This window comes from Pantherophis guttatus, chromosome 1 (genome assembly GCF_059756535.1).
Source record: "Pantherophis guttatus breed Tessera chromosome 1, ASM5975653v1, whole genome shotgun sequence".
In the NCBI taxonomy this organism is placed as follows: Eukaryota; Metazoa; Chordata; class Lepidosauria; order Squamata; family Colubridae; genus Pantherophis; species Pantherophis guttatus.
The window spans coordinates 111,735,095-111,752,888 of NC_142063.1; the positions used below are offsets into that span (position 1 = coordinate 111,735,095).

Sequence of the window (17,794 nt, forward strand, 5' to 3'; positions counted from 1 at the left end):
CTTACCTAGAATATTTTACACAGTTCTTTATTATTCTGTTTTGTATTTTTAAAAAACCCTCAACAACAATATCTTCATTAATCCAACTTGATACTCTATTACTGTCCAGGTTTATGCTTTCTGAAATAAGAGATGCCTCCTACAGAGGGGCGGAGAAGGAAGCCTTGCAAGACTAAATCTGGAGCAATAGAAGGTTAGTGGCAGTGTGGGTGGTTGATAGAAGTGTATATAAAATTAGCTGCAACATTTAACAGAATCACTTCAACTTTCCACAGGGTAAAAAAATAACATGTTAGTGGAACAGTAACTCTCAGTTTTTCCAGCCAGGATGCCCCCTCAGTCAGAGGCCAGTGCAGGAAAGCCAGAGATTGAGCCAGGGGTCCCACGGCTCTTCACCTGGGAGGAGGTGGGGCTCCGCACAGGCAAGGGAGACTTGAAGGAAGAGAGATGGCTGGTCATTGACCGAAAGGTTTATGATGTTAGTCAGTTCTATTTGCGGCATCCAGGTGGGCCTCGTCTCATCAGACACTATTCTGGACAAGATGCCACGGTGAGTCCTTGCTAAGGGGAAAGACGGCCTTGGAATGACCTGAAGGCTGCCATAAAACACTGGCTTTGTATGCACACACTCCTAGATGAGGCCATATCTTTCTCCAAGGGTCTCAAATAGCAGAATGGGGGGGAGGAATCTTTCTTGTCTGAAGCTGTAGGGAATTCTGACATTACAGAACAGTCATTCTGGGTTGGACGGTCCAATGCAAGAAAGCTCCAGGTGGTGGTTGTATCGCTTGCCAATTTTGTAGTATTGAGTAGCAAAATTTGACCAAAATTTAAAAGCGTCATTGGAAAAAGTTCAGGGAAGGGGCCAGGCAGCTAATGTACAGATGTACAAATTGATGTGATTTGCAGCCTTTCTTTTTTCCAGTTTTGGGTCAATGTTTGACTGCAGTTAAGTTGCTTAACTTTATTGACTTCTAGACAATGTGAACAAAATACAGCTTAGGTTTGAGGACCTGATCAGAAAGTGTTTGTGCAAAAGCATGGACACAGTTTATATTTTGCCTAAGCAAAATTCAGTCTGGCAGACTTTCTCAGTGAAAAATATATGAGTAATATTAGTAGCATAGAAGTGAGGACTGAATTCTAGTTAAGTTTAGAATCTGTAGACTCTATTGTATATTTCATAATACAATACTTTATAGACCCAGAATCTGATTAACATTTTGATTAAATGTTTAAATGCACACACACATGTATATACATACACACATACGTGTATATATAAGCCTATGTCATTATTGCTTCAGTGTATGAAGAAAATATAAATATAAGCTAAATGAAAAATTATCAGAACAGAGGTGGACTTTTTCTATTTACCTGTTGTAATGTGCATATACAAGGATCAGTAGTTGAGGCTCAGAAATGTCTTCTGTGTTCCTGCGTATCTATCAGGACTTTTAATCTTGGAAATATCTGCAGCAGGTGAAAAAGGATTTCTATAGACATTCTATCACTTCTAGACATATCTGATATATTCTGCCCTCAGATTAACCTCTCACTGAAGGCTCTCTTTAAATTACACCATCTATTATGGGACATTCAGGCATTGATGGCATACTTGAGACCAAGTCTAGCACTGATATTATTGAAACATCTACATTGCCATTAAATCATAATGCTTTTGGCTATATGAAAAAGAATTACACTGAATGGAAGAATCCATATGCAGACACTCTAAGAATGTGAATATCTTCTGGGAATTCATGTGCATAGGAGATGGCAATGGGAAGGAAAGGGAATGGGAAAGGAAAGGAGAAACTGGGATGAGGGGTCCTTGAAGCAGGTTAGATAATCATGATGGGTTACAATCCCACTGTCTTTGTTAAGGCCTTCTGACGTAGTCTGATATTTCTTGCTATTTGTAGGTTCAGCTGTCTCATATTTTGTTCTGCTGGTGAAGGTTTTTTGTGGTCTATTTCAATATAAACTGAGCATTTGATGGTATATTCTAGATGGAAACTGGAAGCATGTTGGTATGCATGATGATTTATAAGCTTCCTTGTGTTTATGTGTCCATCATGTGTCTATTATCAGAAAAGTGGACTTGTTTGATACATCTGGGCTTAGGTTGATAATGGGATTGAAGTATTGGAAGTGTTGAAGTCTAATGGAATTTAATATAGGGACTTTCATGGGTACGGATGATGAAAATGTCATCAGTAAATTTCATATAAATTCAGGAGTTAAGATTTGAGAACATTTGAAATCTTCCACGCATTGCCATATTGCAGAACCATATATGTACACATAACTGTGCCATTCATGTGCAGTTATATCTGTTGCCAGTGTAAAAATAGTGATGGATGAATTCAAAGTCATGAATTTCTCCTTATTTCTAGGTTGAGTCTCTCCTTGACTAATTTCCATCCATTATTCCTTGTCTGGCCTTCAGGTGCTTGGAAAATAGGTTAACCTACTTCTCTCTGTGACAGCCCCTCAAATATTGGAACACTGCTATCATGTCTCCCCTGTTCTTCTCTTCACTAGTTTAGCCATGGCCAAATCCTGTAATTGTTCTTCATATGTTTTAGCCTCCAGTCCCCTAATCATCTTGGTTGCTCTTCTCTGCACTCTTTCTAGAGTCTCAACATCTTTTTTATAGTGTGGTGACCAAAACTGGATGCATTATTCTAGGTGTGGTCTTACTCAGTGGTAGGATTCAAATTTTTTTACTACCAGTTCTGTGGGCCTGGCTTGATGGGTGTGCTTGGTGGTCATGTGACTGGGTGGGCATATCGAACTCAATGTCACTCATGTCAAGGAGTGCTTCACCTTGCCTGGCCTTTTGTGACCATGGGGATGCTGCAATGGTTGTAAGTGTGAAAAACAGTCATAAGTCACTTTTTTCAGTGCCATTGTAACTTTGAATGGTCACTAAATGAACTGTTGTAAGTCAAGGATTACCTTACAAAAATACAAAAAACTTCTTTGCTTGCAGAAAGCTGCCTGAAATACCGATGATTAGATTAGAAATACCTGCAAGCCGGAGTTACAAATCAGGCAGGGTGCCAGAGCACCTTGAGAAATTAAAATAGTTAAAATACAATGATAACTATCAACAACCAACTCTTGCTCATAAAGTGAAACCCTTTAGCAGAGAGGCCAGAAAGAGCACACCTAGGAGAAGCAATCCTTAGATCCATTTGCACCACTTAAAGATACCTGCTGGTCTCACTCACCTCATAAAATATCCTAAGGAAATCATCCAGATTTAAGGAAAGATCACATGCCCCCCCCCAGAAAGGCAGTAAAAAAATCAGTGCCAAGCTTGCATCCTGCCTCTTGGAAGTAAACCAAAAAGGACAGTGCCAAGGAAGACCCCCCTCTCCAGATAGAAAAAGCACCTGAGATAAGCCTAACTACAAATAAAGCAATTAACACTAGAATGAAAATTATCCCATCAATAAACACAGGATTAAACATCACCAAGCACAGAATTAAACTTCACCAAAAACCAGTTTTAGACCAAAAGTCAGAAAGAGTATGTAAACTCACGTTTGAATGTCAATCTTTCTAGTTAGCCAAGAAGCCTTACTAAATGTCACTCATCTTGTTTCCTTGTCATTAAAAGCATCTTTCTGGCAGCTCTGCTTCGTTATTCAATTATTTCTTCAAAGTACTGATCATTGTAGTCTGGCTGGAAGAACTCCAACAGAGGAGTATTTCCTCCCAACAGCAGTGTAAAAAGTTTAAAACAACCCTTCCCCTTTAAGAAAGTCAAGCAAAGTACCAGGAAAAAAAAAGAAAAAAAAAAAGAAAAAAAAAGTACCCGCAAAGAAAAAAAAACCCAGAGAAGCTCAGGCAACAATAAATCTAGGTGTACTGACAAGAATGTAATAAGGGTTAACGGAGAGGCAGTTTTTGTAAGCAGGGCAATAAAGATTAAGCTAGAAACAACACCAAAATGTTGTAATTCCTTACAGGATTAACCCTGTAAAGTGGGAAAAAAACAAAAGGAGATTTCTTCTAACAACTGGTTCTCTGAACTGCTTAGAAAAATAACTACCGGTTCTAGCAAATATGTGTGTACCGGTAGAATCCCACTTCTGGTCTTACTAAGGCTTTATAGAGGGGTATTAGTACTTCATGTGATCTTGATTGAATCCCCCTGTTATTGTAATTTAGGATTGCATTGGCATACTATAGGCTCATATTTAATTGGTTATCAACCAATTGTCTTATTCCAAGACCAATCTTGTCTTACTCCAAGATCCCTCTCACAACTACTGCTATTAAGCCTGGTTCCTCCCAATTTTTATATGTGTACTTTTGGTTTTTCTTGCCTAAGGGTAAGAGTTTATTTTTTTCTACATTGAATTTCATTTTGTTAGTTAGGGCCCAGTGTTCAAGTCTGTCAAGATCCATCTGGATCTTGAGCCTATCTTCTAGGATGTTGGCTATTCCTGCTAGATTAGTATCATCTGCAAATTTTATAAGTTCCACTTCTATTCCCTCATCTAAATTGTTTATGAAGATATTGAAGAGTACTGGGCCTAAGATGGAATCTTGTGGTACCCCACTGCTTACTTCCCTCCATATAGACCTAGTACCATTAAGGACTACTCGTTGAGTATGGTTTGTCAGCCAGCGACATCCACCTGATGGTGATGCTATCTATCCCACCTTTTTCTAGCTTACCAAAAAGTAGGTTGTGGGCTACCTTGTTGAATGCCCTGCTGAAGTCTAAATATACTATGTCCGCAACATTTTTCTGGTCTACTAATTTAGTCACTATATCAAAGAATGAAATAAGATTGGTTTGGCATGGTCTGTTTTTAACAAACCTGTGCTGACATCTAGTTATTACTTTACTTGTTTCTAGATGTTGGCAGATCTGTTTTTTTTAATTATAATTATCTTTTTCAGTATCTTCCCAGGTATTGATGTTAGGCTGATTGGTCTGTAGTTCCCTGGGTCCCGTTTTCCTGCTCCCTTTTTTTTGAAGATGGGAACCACATCAGCTCTTTTCCAGTCCTCTGGTAGTTCGCCAGTGCTCCAGGATTTTTGAAAGATATGGTACAGTGGTTCTGAGATGATATCTGCCAACTCCTTTAGCACTCTGGGATGTAATCCATCAGGTCTGGTGATTTATATTCATCAAGATTAGACAGGTGTTCTCTTACCAATTTTTTTTTTGGCTTATTTTAACTTTTATTTCTAGTCTGTCTTTTACAGTTGTGTTTTTGGTAGGCTGGGCTATAGTTTCTTTTTGCGTGAAGACCAATGCAAAGAATGAATTAAGCAGCTCTGTTTTCTCTCTGCTGCCTGTTATATTTTTGCTACCTTCTCTCTTAGTGGACCAACTGTTTCTTTGATTTTTTTTCTCGTTATTTATATGTTGTATATATATCTATCTTGTTATTTTTTATTATTAGGAAGTATGTAGTCTCTCTTGCATAGTGGGATGGGAGCACTGGTAGCATAAGGTTCCTGAAACATAGTCTTCTAGATGTAATGTTTCCAATGTTTGAAAGATGGAATAGGATTGCATGTTTATATATTTTGGGTAGAAGGCAGAAGTTCAGGATTTCTGCAATGTCTGCACATAGATTCAATCTTGTATATCCTTAGGAAATTCTTCCATGTGATTGCACAATTCATTGTGATGAATTGTGTGGTAGCCAGTGTGACACAATATTGGAGGGTTGCCTTTGAGTTTCATGAACTTAATCAACCGCATTCATAATGACAACTATCCCTCATTTGTTAGCTTGTTTAATTAAAAAAGCTTCGTTGTTCTCAAAGCCTGAGATGGTATCTTGTTTTTCTCTGCTGAGAATATTGTGTAACTATGGGTTGTGTGCTAGTTTTGCCCTTTCCTGGACCAACAATCCCTACTCATGGTCACTCATGCCCTAATCATCTCCTGTCTTGACTATTGCAATGTGCTGTACAATGGAGCTGCCCTTGAAAAGCATCTGGAAGCTCCAGTTGGTTCAAAATGCAGCAGCCTGAATGGTTTTGTGCAGACCATGGTATGTATGTATGTCATCTCTCCTGCGGGAGCTGGATTGGTTGCTAATTTGCTTCTGGGTGCAATTCAAGGTGCTGCTTGTCACCCTTAAAGCCCTTCATGACAGGAAGATACATCATTTCAGAATGTATGGGATACAATGAAAGCATGTATTAGAGATTTGGCAATAACATATTTGGGAAAAAAGAACAGAAAGAAAAGACAAATGCAGAAGAAATTGGAAGAGGAGTATAGGAGGTTATAGAAAGAATTACAAAAGGATACATTTAACTTTTAATAAAGTTTTAAAAACAAATGGAATTGAAGAAGCATGAAATAAACTTAAATGAACAAGAATTTTTGGCATGTAAATTAAGATCAGCCAAACAGAACTTTTTTGAAATGCAAATAAGCCAGGTAGATGGTTGGCATATAAAATGAAAAAAGAAAAGGAGAAGAAACTAATAAACCACTTACAAGATGAAAAAGGAAATATGTTATAGAAGTGAAGAAAAGAAGAACATAATTCAAAATTATTACAAGAGACTATAAAACCAAGAGAAGATACCAGATGAGAAGATAAAACAATTTTTAGAAAAATCTGACCTACCTAAAATTCTTGAACAATATAAGGAAGCACTAGAAGAAAGAATAATGATGATAGAGCTAATAGAAGTGATCAAAAAGCAAAATATTGGGAAAACATCAGGACCGGATGGATTACCAACAGAATTATATAAGATATTACAAGATGTGTTAAGCAATGTAATGCTGGAATTATTCAATGAACTTTTAGTGAAAGCAAAGATTCCAAACTCATGGATGGAGACAGGGGTGAAATGCTCCCGGTTCGGACCGGCTCAGGCGAGTAGGTAGCGATGATGGCTGGTGGTTTGGAGAACTGGTAGCAATGGCAGATGGAGGCTCTGCCCACCCGCCCACCCGCCTCATTCCCTGGAGTCGGGAAATGCCCCATTCCCCGATTCCTACTGCTCACCTTTCTCCTGCGGCTGGCTGTCAGGGAAGGCAAGCACCCAAAAGGTACCGGAGTCACTCACTCTCCTTCTTGAATGAGCCACTCTGGTCCACGTGCCAGCTGCACAAGTGCACATCCAACCTGTCACTGAATTAAATAAACAGTGTGCGCAGTAGGAGTCAGGGAATGCACCATTCCCTGACGCCGGCCTTGCCGTGCTGCCGCTGCCTGCTCGCTCTTCGCCACACAGCTCCGCCCACCCACCCCATTCTCCTACTGCTCACCTTTCTCCCGTGGCTGGCTATCAGGGAAGGCAAGCACCCGAAAGGTACCGGAGTCTCTCACTCTCCTTGAATAAGCCACTTTGGTCCACGCGCCGGCTGCGGAAGCACACACTGTTTATTTAATTCAGCGGCAGGTTGGATGTGCGCTTGTGCAGCCAGTCCACGCGCCATCTGCACAAGCACACATCCAACCTGCCACTGAATTAAATAAACAGTGTGCGCTTGCGCAGGCGGCGTGTGGACCAGAGCGGCTCATTTAAGAAGGAGAGTGAGAAACTCCGGTACCTTTTGGGCACTTGCCTTCCCTGACAGCCAGCTGCAGGAGAAAGGTGAGCAGTCCGACTCTGGGGAATGGGGCGGATGGGCGGAGCCGCGGGAGAAAGGTAAGGACACGCCGGCAGAATAGAAATTTAAAAAGTTTTCCTACCGGGTTCTGTGGGGGTGGTTTGGTGGGAAGGGGTCTTGTGACTGAGTGGGCGTGGCTGTTAGTGACATCGAGTTGGCCACATCCACTCAGTCACAGGACACCCCCCACCAAGCCACGCCCACAGAACCGGTAGGGAAAAAATTTAGATTTCACCCCTGGATGGAGGCGTATGTTACACTTATACCTAAGGAAGATACAGATTTGCAACAAGACCTTAGAAGTATTAAATAGAAACATAAGACGAAATGAAGAAATAAAGGGAATGAAAATTTAAAAAAGAAGAAGATAAGCTACAAGCCTTTGCAGACAATTTGATGTTTATTTTGGAGGAACCTCAAATAACAGGTCCCAAATTATTGGAGTAGAATTAAAACATGGTTAGAAGAAATGTTACAACATATAGAACTAAAACCTGAGCTGTTCCTATTGGGTATTCTACCAGAGAAAATCAGTAAAGAAAATATATATTTGATTATACATGTAATAACTGCAGTGAGGATAATATTTGTGCAAAGATGGAAAGCAGAGAAAATCCCTTCAGAGGGGGAAATAATTAAAAAAAATATTAAATTGTGCAGAAATGAATAAACTGACTTTGATAATTAAAGAAATAGAGGAATCAGAATATTTTAAGATATGGGGACAATTTTACCATTGGTTAGAGAAGAGATATATATAGGGTAATGTTGTAATGAAGCAATGGAAGAAGAGAGAGTGAAGATAGATAAATGTATTAATAGTAAGCAAGAAATACGGGGAGAATGTTATAAATAAATGAATAATGTGGGGAGAATGTTATAACAAATGAATGGAAAATAGTAAGAAGATCAGAGGAATAAGAAGAAGAAGTCACAAAATATGTGCCTAGATGATACACTGAAGAATTCATTATGTATTGTATGTTTGTTTATTTTAAAATAAAATAAAAAATGCAAAAAAAAAGCCCTTCATGACTTGGGACCAGGTTATCTGAGGGACCGTCTCTTGCCAGTCATATCCACCTGACCCACTAGAGTGGGGAGGCTAGGAATGTTGCAGATCACATCCACTAAGCAGTACATCTGGCAGGACCCAGAAGAAGGGAACGGGTCAGTCCAAGAGCAGCTTGTTATATGGCTCCCTCCTTCTTCCAGCTGGATGACCTTGGAGTAGCATCTTGAGGAGGTACAATCTCTACTTTCAATTCCCCAAGCATCCCCCTCCTCATCCCCCCTCTCTACGGTTCATGGCAGTCTGTCACCACATAACAACAAGCATAAGGTGAAAGCTGACTTTCTGCCCTTCTTGAAATAAGGCATTAGGCCTGGAAAGGAAAAGAGAAGGAGAAAGGTTAATTAATTAGTGTGGTTTATCAGGTTACTGAGCATGGAAGTTATGTAAGAGCTTTGATGCTCAGGCATGTTGGGCAGCTACTCATTCAGCTTCAAAGGAGGCGGAATGTTTCCATTGAATAAAACATTGGAGTTTGCCAATATGCAAACGTGAGTCCAAAATGTTCTTTTACTTTGAAATGTTGTTCGTCATCAATGAGATTGGGAGAAGGAGGGGCTTTTGCAGGTGGTTGTAATGGGAAGGTTTTGGCCAGTTTAAGAAGACTGCAGTGGAAAACAGAGTGTACCCTTCTAAGATTCTTTGGCAACTTAACTTCAGCAATCACTGAACATGGCTACAAAGTCTCTGCAACTCTTGCAACTCAGAAGGGCGCAAAGCCAGTGCTGCTATGTACTGCATTGTTATTTGCTACTTCCGCAAATGGGAGCAGGTCAGTCCAATTATCTTGCTGAAAATTGACATAACATCTTAGGTAATGCTCCAATATACTATTGGCATGTTCACAGGCCCTGTTAGTTTGAGGATGATGCAAGGACCTAAATCCTTGATTGTCCCTAGTAATTTTGAAAACTTCTTCCAGAATTGGGAGGTGAATTGTACCTCTTGATTGGAGATAATCATTTTGGTGGGATGACCTTGAGGGAGTATCTTGAGGAGATACATTTCAATTCCTCAAGCATCCCCCTTCTCATCTCCCATCCCTATAGTTCATGGCAGTCTGTTTCCACATAACTGTGAAGCACAGCAAGTATAATGTGACAGCTGACAGGGGGGTTATTGTTTTTTAATTTTAATTTTTCCTATATACTATGTTTTTATTGTTTGTAAGCCTCCTAGAGTCACTCTGAGCGAGTAGATAGCTATACAAATTTTTTAAATAAATTGTGCAAGGAGCTTTTTCTTTAAATGATGGTTGTGACCTGGGTTTAGTGGTGAGAGCACTAGATGTAGAAATCCAGTTCAGTGTTGTGTCCATCTGGGGATGCCCATGAAGGTCATTCATTTAAAGTCTTTGGAGCCTGTTGTCAATCATGTTTTTGATTGATGGTGGCTGTATGTATCCTGTTTCCTATCTTGAAAATATTCCTTAAGGATATGTAGCCGCGCGTGCACTTCTAAACCGGTAAGGAAGGTAAATAGATTTCACCCCTGCTCAAGAGGGGAGGCATTGATGCTTATACAAAAGGAACAAGGTTTGAATGGTGATGCCATGCCTACAATCTTGTTGATCCTAACACCCCCACCTCCACAACTGAGTAGGGAAGTAGAAGAAGTTATTTCAACTCTGCTAACATAATCAATTCACAGCTCACTTCGTGGTAATTGTGGTTGCAAGTCCTGCTTTGCCTACAGCCCCCAACTCTCCTCTGAGCCAGATAAGTGCTGCTTTGCCACCTAAATCTTCTCTTTCTTCTCCTTTTTGGAGAGAAAAAGTCATTTTATTTATTTATTTATTTATTTATTTATTATTTTATTTAATTTTTATACCGCCCTTCTCCAACAGGACTCAGGGTGGTGAACAGTCGAGATAAAACATAACATATAAAATTTAAAAAACAGTTTAAAAGACATTAAATAATTTCGGCCCTCAATTTAAAACAACCCAGTTAAAACCAATTTCAAATTAAAACCGAAAGGATGGGATCAAGCCTTTATCACTTTCTGCATTCTTGCTTCTTCTTCTTTTTTTGTATATATTTTTTATTTTATTTTAAAATATACATCAACATTAATAAATTAACAGTGTGGCATCTGGGTATCATTCATTTTGATACAAATAACAATAATGATATTAATAATATTTGTTACATTAGTCAAACTTTTGTACTCTTAGTGTTAATACACGTTTGTATTAAGATATAATCCTTCATTATTTAGTTGTTCAGTGTTTCAATGTGTCATTCTAATGCTAATCACAATATTATTTGAGCATATATAGTAATACCATCTTTCAATCTCTAATCTTTCCAACTAGTTATTGCTTTTATTCTATTATATAAAAATGTGTATACTAATATTCCCCTTATTTCTTATTCCTACCTCTATTTTAGCTTTTAGTCAGGCCACCATTACTAATCCTAATGTTGATACAGGTGTTTGTATTAAGATATAGCATATTTTTCAGAGTATAAGACACTCCAGAGTATAAGATGCACATTACTTTTTGGGGAGGAAAACAAGAAAAAAAAATTCTGCCTCTTCCTACCAGCATCCATTGGTATTCATCCTTGCAGCAAATAGCAAAGAGCCTGGTCAGCTTCAGCAGGTTATCACAGCCTGATTCAGCATGAGCAGCTGATTGGCAATTGGATCAGCCTTCTGGAATACCGCCGATCAGTTGTTCCAGGCTGCAGGGATTGCCACAGCCCATCGCTGCCTCCGCACGTCACACTTTTGTCCTTTGCGTGTTGCATTTTTGGCCTCCGCACGCTCTGTTTTAGACCCGTTCCAAGCTGCCGGGATCGCCACAGCACATCGCCGCCGATTACCGCCTCCGCGGGTCACATTTTCAGCCTCCGCACATCGTGTTTTCAGCCTCTGCACAGCCTATTTTTGGCCTCCATGCATCACATTTGCAGCTGGTTCCAGGCGGTGGGGATTGCTGCCGCTGCTTCCCGCAGCATGCAGAAGCCAAAAACGCAATATGCAGAGGCTGAAAACATGATGCGCAAAGGCAGTGATAGTCGGTGATGTGCTGTGGTGATGTGCCCACAGCCTGGAACAGGTCTAAAATGGAGCATGCAGAGGCCGAAAATGGCTGAAGGGCGAGGGCCAGTGGGTGGGCAGGGCTCAATATTTGGTGTATAAGATGCACCACAATTTTCACCCACTTTTAGGGGGGAGTGTGTCTTATACTCCAAAAAGTACAGTACTCCTTCATTATTTAGTTGTTCACTGTTTCTATGCACCATTCTAATGCCAATCACCATATTATTTAAACATATATAATAATAGCATATTTCAGCCTGTAATCTTTCCATCTAGCTATTGTTTTTATTCTATTATATAAAAGTGTGTATTCTTATTTCTACCTCTATTTTAGCTTTTAATCAGGCCTCAATTATATTAAAAGGCAATTCCTTTCTATTAATCATCTTTTGCCCATTTTAATACTTCAGTTCTTATTTGTTTTTTGGCTTGCCTCCCATACTCCTCTCTTGGATCTTTGTCTCTATCTACATCCATATCTTTACTATTCAGTCTAAATATTTCTCCCATCTCTACCATCTTATGCTGCCAGGCCTCCAAAGTGTCTGTCCAAGCCCCTATCTCCCTTTTGAAAGTATCTTCCTGCTTATTCAAATCCATTTTTAAATCATTTAAAATACTTTTTCCTTGATTTGTTTCAATCATTATTATCTTTATTGTCTTCTCCTTCTTGTCTTCTTGCTTTATTTGCTGATTCGTCTGTTCTATCTTTTCCTCCATTTTATCCTCCCTTTTCTGGACATTTTGATCTTTATTCATTGTCCCTTGTAGAATATTTTTTATTTTCCCATCTATGCCATGCATTAGGTTCTTCATCTCCCTGTGGTTTTTTTGTCACAGTGTCATTAATGCTTTGGAACATTAGTGCCATGTCTTTTAAAATTCCACTCATTTCCCCCTGGTGGAGCATCTCATCTTATTTTAGTAAGTCCCACTCTTGCTCAACAGTCCAAAAACCATATATACAGGCCTAACATTGCTCCTCAGAGAGTACAATAATCATAGTTCTTTATATCCCAGGATTATTTGATCAGTTCCATTTAGGTAGTCCAGGAAGCTTTCCAAATATCTCCTTGCATCCACTCTATAGATTTAATCATATATCTGAACATTCAAGAGTCACTTTACTTGGGTATCTTCCTTGTTCTCACAATTAAACCTGCAGTAGTCATAAAGAAGATAAACATAGAACAGTAAGTATCACCACAATCCTCCAGATAAATGTTGTTTATTTTTCTTATCAGAAATCTCCCCAGACTTGTAGGAGTATAGTATATTTTCCATTCATCAGTAGGTTGTGCCCTCAATTTAAGTTTCAGCATTGTCTCAAATCTGGCAAGTTTTTAAATCCAATTTTAATTAGATTTATAAAAACAAAGTCAATTATTTAAGTAGATAGTTCCAGGATTTTAAAATGCCTTTCCAAAACAGCTGCTACCCTGTTTAAAAGTCCAATTCTATGTTTTAGAAGTTTTTTTACTTTTCTCCCCTTAGTTCCTTTCTTTTGGGTCTGGGATTTTTTTCTTTAAGTGGTTGTTCACTGCTTTAACAGATCATTCTAAGAGTCTCTTTCCCTGAATTTTTTTCCCTCTTAGGGTTAGATTCTAGGTAAAAAAGGAATCATCACACCTAGTCCCAATCACTGTTCATCTACATTGCTCGTGCACATTCTTTGTTGTCTCGGCTGTCCCAGCTTCTCGGCAACCATAATGGCTGCCACTTCTCCTCATTGTGGATGAGGGGGAAGAAAGCCAAGGGTCAAGCGGGAGAGTTGTGACTCACCACAACCTGAAGGATGCCCCTCTTTTCTTCGCTACCCCTACAGGGTGGCTTTAGCTTCTTTTGGAGCCCTCCAACGGGGAGAACTTGGCATGGGAGTGCAGAAACCACTCCTTATGTCCGATCCCACCGCGATGTCAGCCGGAAGTCTGCATTCTTGCTTCTGACAGACAACCATATTGTTCCATTCCTTTTTTTTAAAAAAATTCCTCCTCCTTTTTTCTTCTCACAGTCAGCCTTGAACCACTTTCTCCTTTCTTTCTAACCTTTGGGCCTGAGAGCTCAGGAGGCAGCCACACTACCAAACCACATACTACCAAAAACAAAAACTTTTTTTTCAGGTCACAAATGCTAGACATGCCTCTGTTCTTGTTTTCAAGGAAAAGGAATAACCATTAAGGGTTTCTTTGGTATTGACTCCCATAGAAAAAATGCAGGTCTAGAAAGCAATTTATGTAGGAGCCTCTTCATCAGGCTACTTCATATATAACAATATTGCATTGCCCCATGCTGAGGGACAGGATGAATCAGGAACAAACCCAATGGAACTTTCCACAAGTCCAACCGTTGCAGGGGAAGATGGTCCTACCTTATTCTCATTTCAGGTAAACTACAGTAATACAGCTTCTCAGTCCTCAAAATAAATCAAGGTCATAGAATTGGCCTCCCAGAGAGTCAGTTGGAAAGCATCACCTACAGTGCACTTTTCATTATTTCCAAAAAAAAAACACCTAGACAACTTAACTGGCATTTCCATCATGTTAAACAGTTGTCTTCTTGATGTTCACCTTATTTGTTTGTGTGTGTATATTTAGAATGCCTTTGTAGCTTTCCACAAGGATGAGGATCTGGTGAAGAAATATTTGAATTCCCTCCTAATTGGAGAGCTTGCCCCAGATCAACCATGCTGTGAGCCAACAAAAAATGTGAGTATTGGGTGATCTCAGCTGTTGGATTTCTTTTGCAGAACTTTTATTTTAAATAGTTAAAATAACTATATGTGCCTGTGCCTGTGCCTATATCTGAATCTGAATCTGAATCTGAATCTGAATCTGAATCTGAATCTGAATCTGAATCTGAATCTGAATCTGAATCTATCCCCATCATAATAACTCCTTTCAGGGCAAAGAACATTATACAAAATGCAGAGGCATAAACAAAACTAAACCAAAGGAATTAAAGATATAAGGTAAAAAAAAAAAAAGGAAAAAGACAGCTGAATCTAGGTTACATCTGTACCAGGGATGTCAAACTCAATTTCATTGCAGGCTGGATCAGCATTGTGGCTGTCTTTGGGGAGTGGGTGGGTGAGGGGGGGCATGGCCAGGGTGGTCATGGCTGACTGGGTGTAGCGTAAGGGCATGGCCAGCTTGATGTTGCTCACATGAGCTGGGTGCTGTTTGGGAGGGAATCCAGGGGTCTCTGGCAGGTTGGGTGATGGGCGGGAGGCTCATCCCACAGGATGAGGTGAGGTGATGCAGGGGTGTGGGGTAGCTGTGCTACCGCCATGAGGCAACATAGGGGATGGGGCAGCTGGTGCAGGAAACTGTCGGCCATCGAGCACTCGCCACCCTTTGTGCATGGGGGGGGGGATTTTTCTGGCAGCACCAGCAACTTGCCAGCCCCTCAGCTGGCACACTCTGTGACTCTGGAGCCCGCTCTACTGGGCTGGCCATCCCAGGCAGCAGGCAGAAGCAGGGGAGGAGGCACATGATGCAGACTGCTGGAAGTGCTTTGTCCCACTGTCTGTTTTTGCTTGCAGCTGGAGGGCAGGTCACTGCTGATCATCTTCTCCTCGGCCCCCTCGTGGGTCTTGCCCTTGGCTTGCATTTGGAGCAGGGGTGGGTTCTAAAAGTTTTTACTACCGGTTCTGTGGGCGTGGCTTATTTTGTGGGCATGGCTTGATGGTCATATGACAATTATTTAGGATTTAGCAGAGGTACTGGTTTACCAGGCTTTTAACTGCTTGCAGAGCTGTACCGATCTACCCATTTATTTTTGCAGGCACTGATCTACTCGTGTATTTTTGCAGGCACTGATTTACTCATGTATTTTTGCAGGCACTGATCTACTCATTTGTTTTCTTTTAACATTGATCAGCTGTAGGGCGGCCCTTTGAAGCCCTGCGGCAAGAGTTTAAACAGTTTTTTTCCCTCTAGCCATCAGCTGGGACTCAGGAAGCAGCAATAGATTGGGGGTGGGGCCAAATAAAAGGTAAGAATAATGTGGGGGCAGGGGGCGGGGGGGCAGAACCGGTTTGGTGATGTCATATCGTCACCGCTACCGGCTCGGGAGAACCAGGGCGAACCGGGAGGAACCCCCACTGATGTGGAGCATGTTCCCCTCATGCACCCAATGCACCTCGACCCCACCATGGGCTGCCGCTGCCACTGCTTAACAGACCCACCCAGCCCAAAGAGGCGAAGCAGCCAGCTAGAAAGGCCAAGTAGAGGTGGTAGAATACGCCTAAGCCCAGCAGGCAAAAGATGGCTACCAAGAGTGGGGAAAGCCGATCCCTATTGGCCCCATGGCTGCCTAGGCCCAGAAGAGATGGGGGGGGGGAGAGATGCAATCCTGGCTGCCAGACATCTTCCCTTGTGCACGCATTCATGTGCGCACGCACGCACGCGCACACACACACACAAACACATGCATGGATTTGGGAGAAATAAGTGGAGAGCCACAGAGGCAACAATGGGGGAGGGATCAAAATGGGAAACCTCTGCCTGGAGCCTCTGGCAAGTAAAAAAAAAAAAAAGCGGCTTCCCTTTTTGTCCACCTTCTCCTCTGTTGCCTCCACGCCTGATGAAGAGAGGGCAGTTCCACTTCTCCTGGTTTCCAGGACAGTCCCATGCACCAGATCTAACCACCTCATGGGGTGGATCTGGCTCATGGACCTTGAGTTTGACACCCCTGATCTATACTATTCATTTTATCTCTTCATATTTTCTATAGAAATGGAAGATGAGCGGCTACCGCAAATGTGATAGAGAGACAGAGATATTCTTACAAACTATAATTGCTTCATCTATGTCTATTTATCATTTCATTCATTGTCTATTGCACTTTTAACTTTCTTTCTCTCTCATTTTAAGGATATCCAGTCACAACTTTCTCAGTCTTCCTCTTGACCCATTCACTCTTACTAATTTGTTTTAGTAAGAATGACCCTCATTCATTCTTTTTCACTAATCAAACCCTCTACATATTTATTTCATACAGTCACTCACTTTTGTATTTAATAAACTTCACTTAGGATCTTTTAACCCTATCTCTTTCTTTTACTACTTTTCAGTACCTCATTCCTATTAGAGATTTTTACTATTACTGCTATATTATTATAGTTCTTGGTTCTTTGTTTTAAGATCTAGAAGTCCTGTTTAGTGTAAAGACAGAAGGGCAGTGGGAAGCATTTTCCAGATGAGACATTGACTTAGTCAATGACTTAGATAATATTTTCTGGCCATCAAGTACTATCATTGAAATAAATCTTTGGGTATTCAGAATGACTTCATTCCCTTTATTATTTAATTGAAAGGAGAATGCATAGTAATTTTTGAAAGCACTCTGCTTTTCTCCCCATTCTGAGGAGAAAATATTAGGTCCCACATGTGAGAATCCCAAAACCTCTGGGCTGTGGAATCAAGATGATAGACCATTATTTAGTTATGTATTGCATTTACATCATGCACTTTCTTTGAACCTCCAGATGACATAAATGGGGGTCTCCTTAATTTATCTCAGCAAGTCTGTGTTACAACTTGGTCTGAGAAAGAGCAACTGATCCTAAGTCACTCAGCTGCATGGTCAAGTGGTTCATCCTGGTGCAAATCCAACCTTAGTTTAATATATAAAACTCAAGATGGGCTTCACAAAGGAATTACAAAATAGGGAAGAACATGACTTTTACTTAGTATGGGAAAAGTGGTATAGTTGGTTGAAAGATAGGAAAGAGATGAAGCAATAGGAAGTAAATAAAATGACCAAATATAATATGATGGAAACAAAGAACAGACATAGGTTAACAAAGATCAATATTAGATAGATAAAAGGGAATGACCAAATAAGGAAGAGTCAAAATACAAAAAGAAATGTATATTATAGTTGCAACAAACTGGACATGTATTGAAATGGATGTTTATATGTTTTTATGTTTTATACGTTTCATTGTTCTGTTTAGTTTATACTTATAAATAATATAATATATATATTAAAAAAAAAAAAAGAACAGCCAAGAAAGCAAATAATAATAAAAAAAAACTAATGGTCTACCA

The 17,794-nt window shown here is 40.2% G+C and overlaps 1 protein-coding gene across 2 annotated transcripts in view; it reads left to right on the top strand.

Annotated features, from left to right (window-relative positions):
- Nucleotides 1-281: 281 nt before the first annotated feature.
- LOC117667022 (acyl-CoA (8-3)-desaturase-like) overlaps nt 282-17,794 on the top strand; it is a 41,590-nt gene continuing 24,077 nt past the window's right edge. For both annotated transcript variants that reach the window (XM_034420170.2, XM_034420171.2), the window contains exons 1-2: nt 282-550; nt 14,336-14,446. In XM_034420170.2, coding sequence (XP_034276061.1) covers nt 329-550; nt 14,336-14,446 — 333 coding nt within the window. In that variant the 5' untranslated portion in view covers nt 282-328. The remainder of the gene's footprint in view (nt 551-14,335; nt 14,447-17,794) is intronic.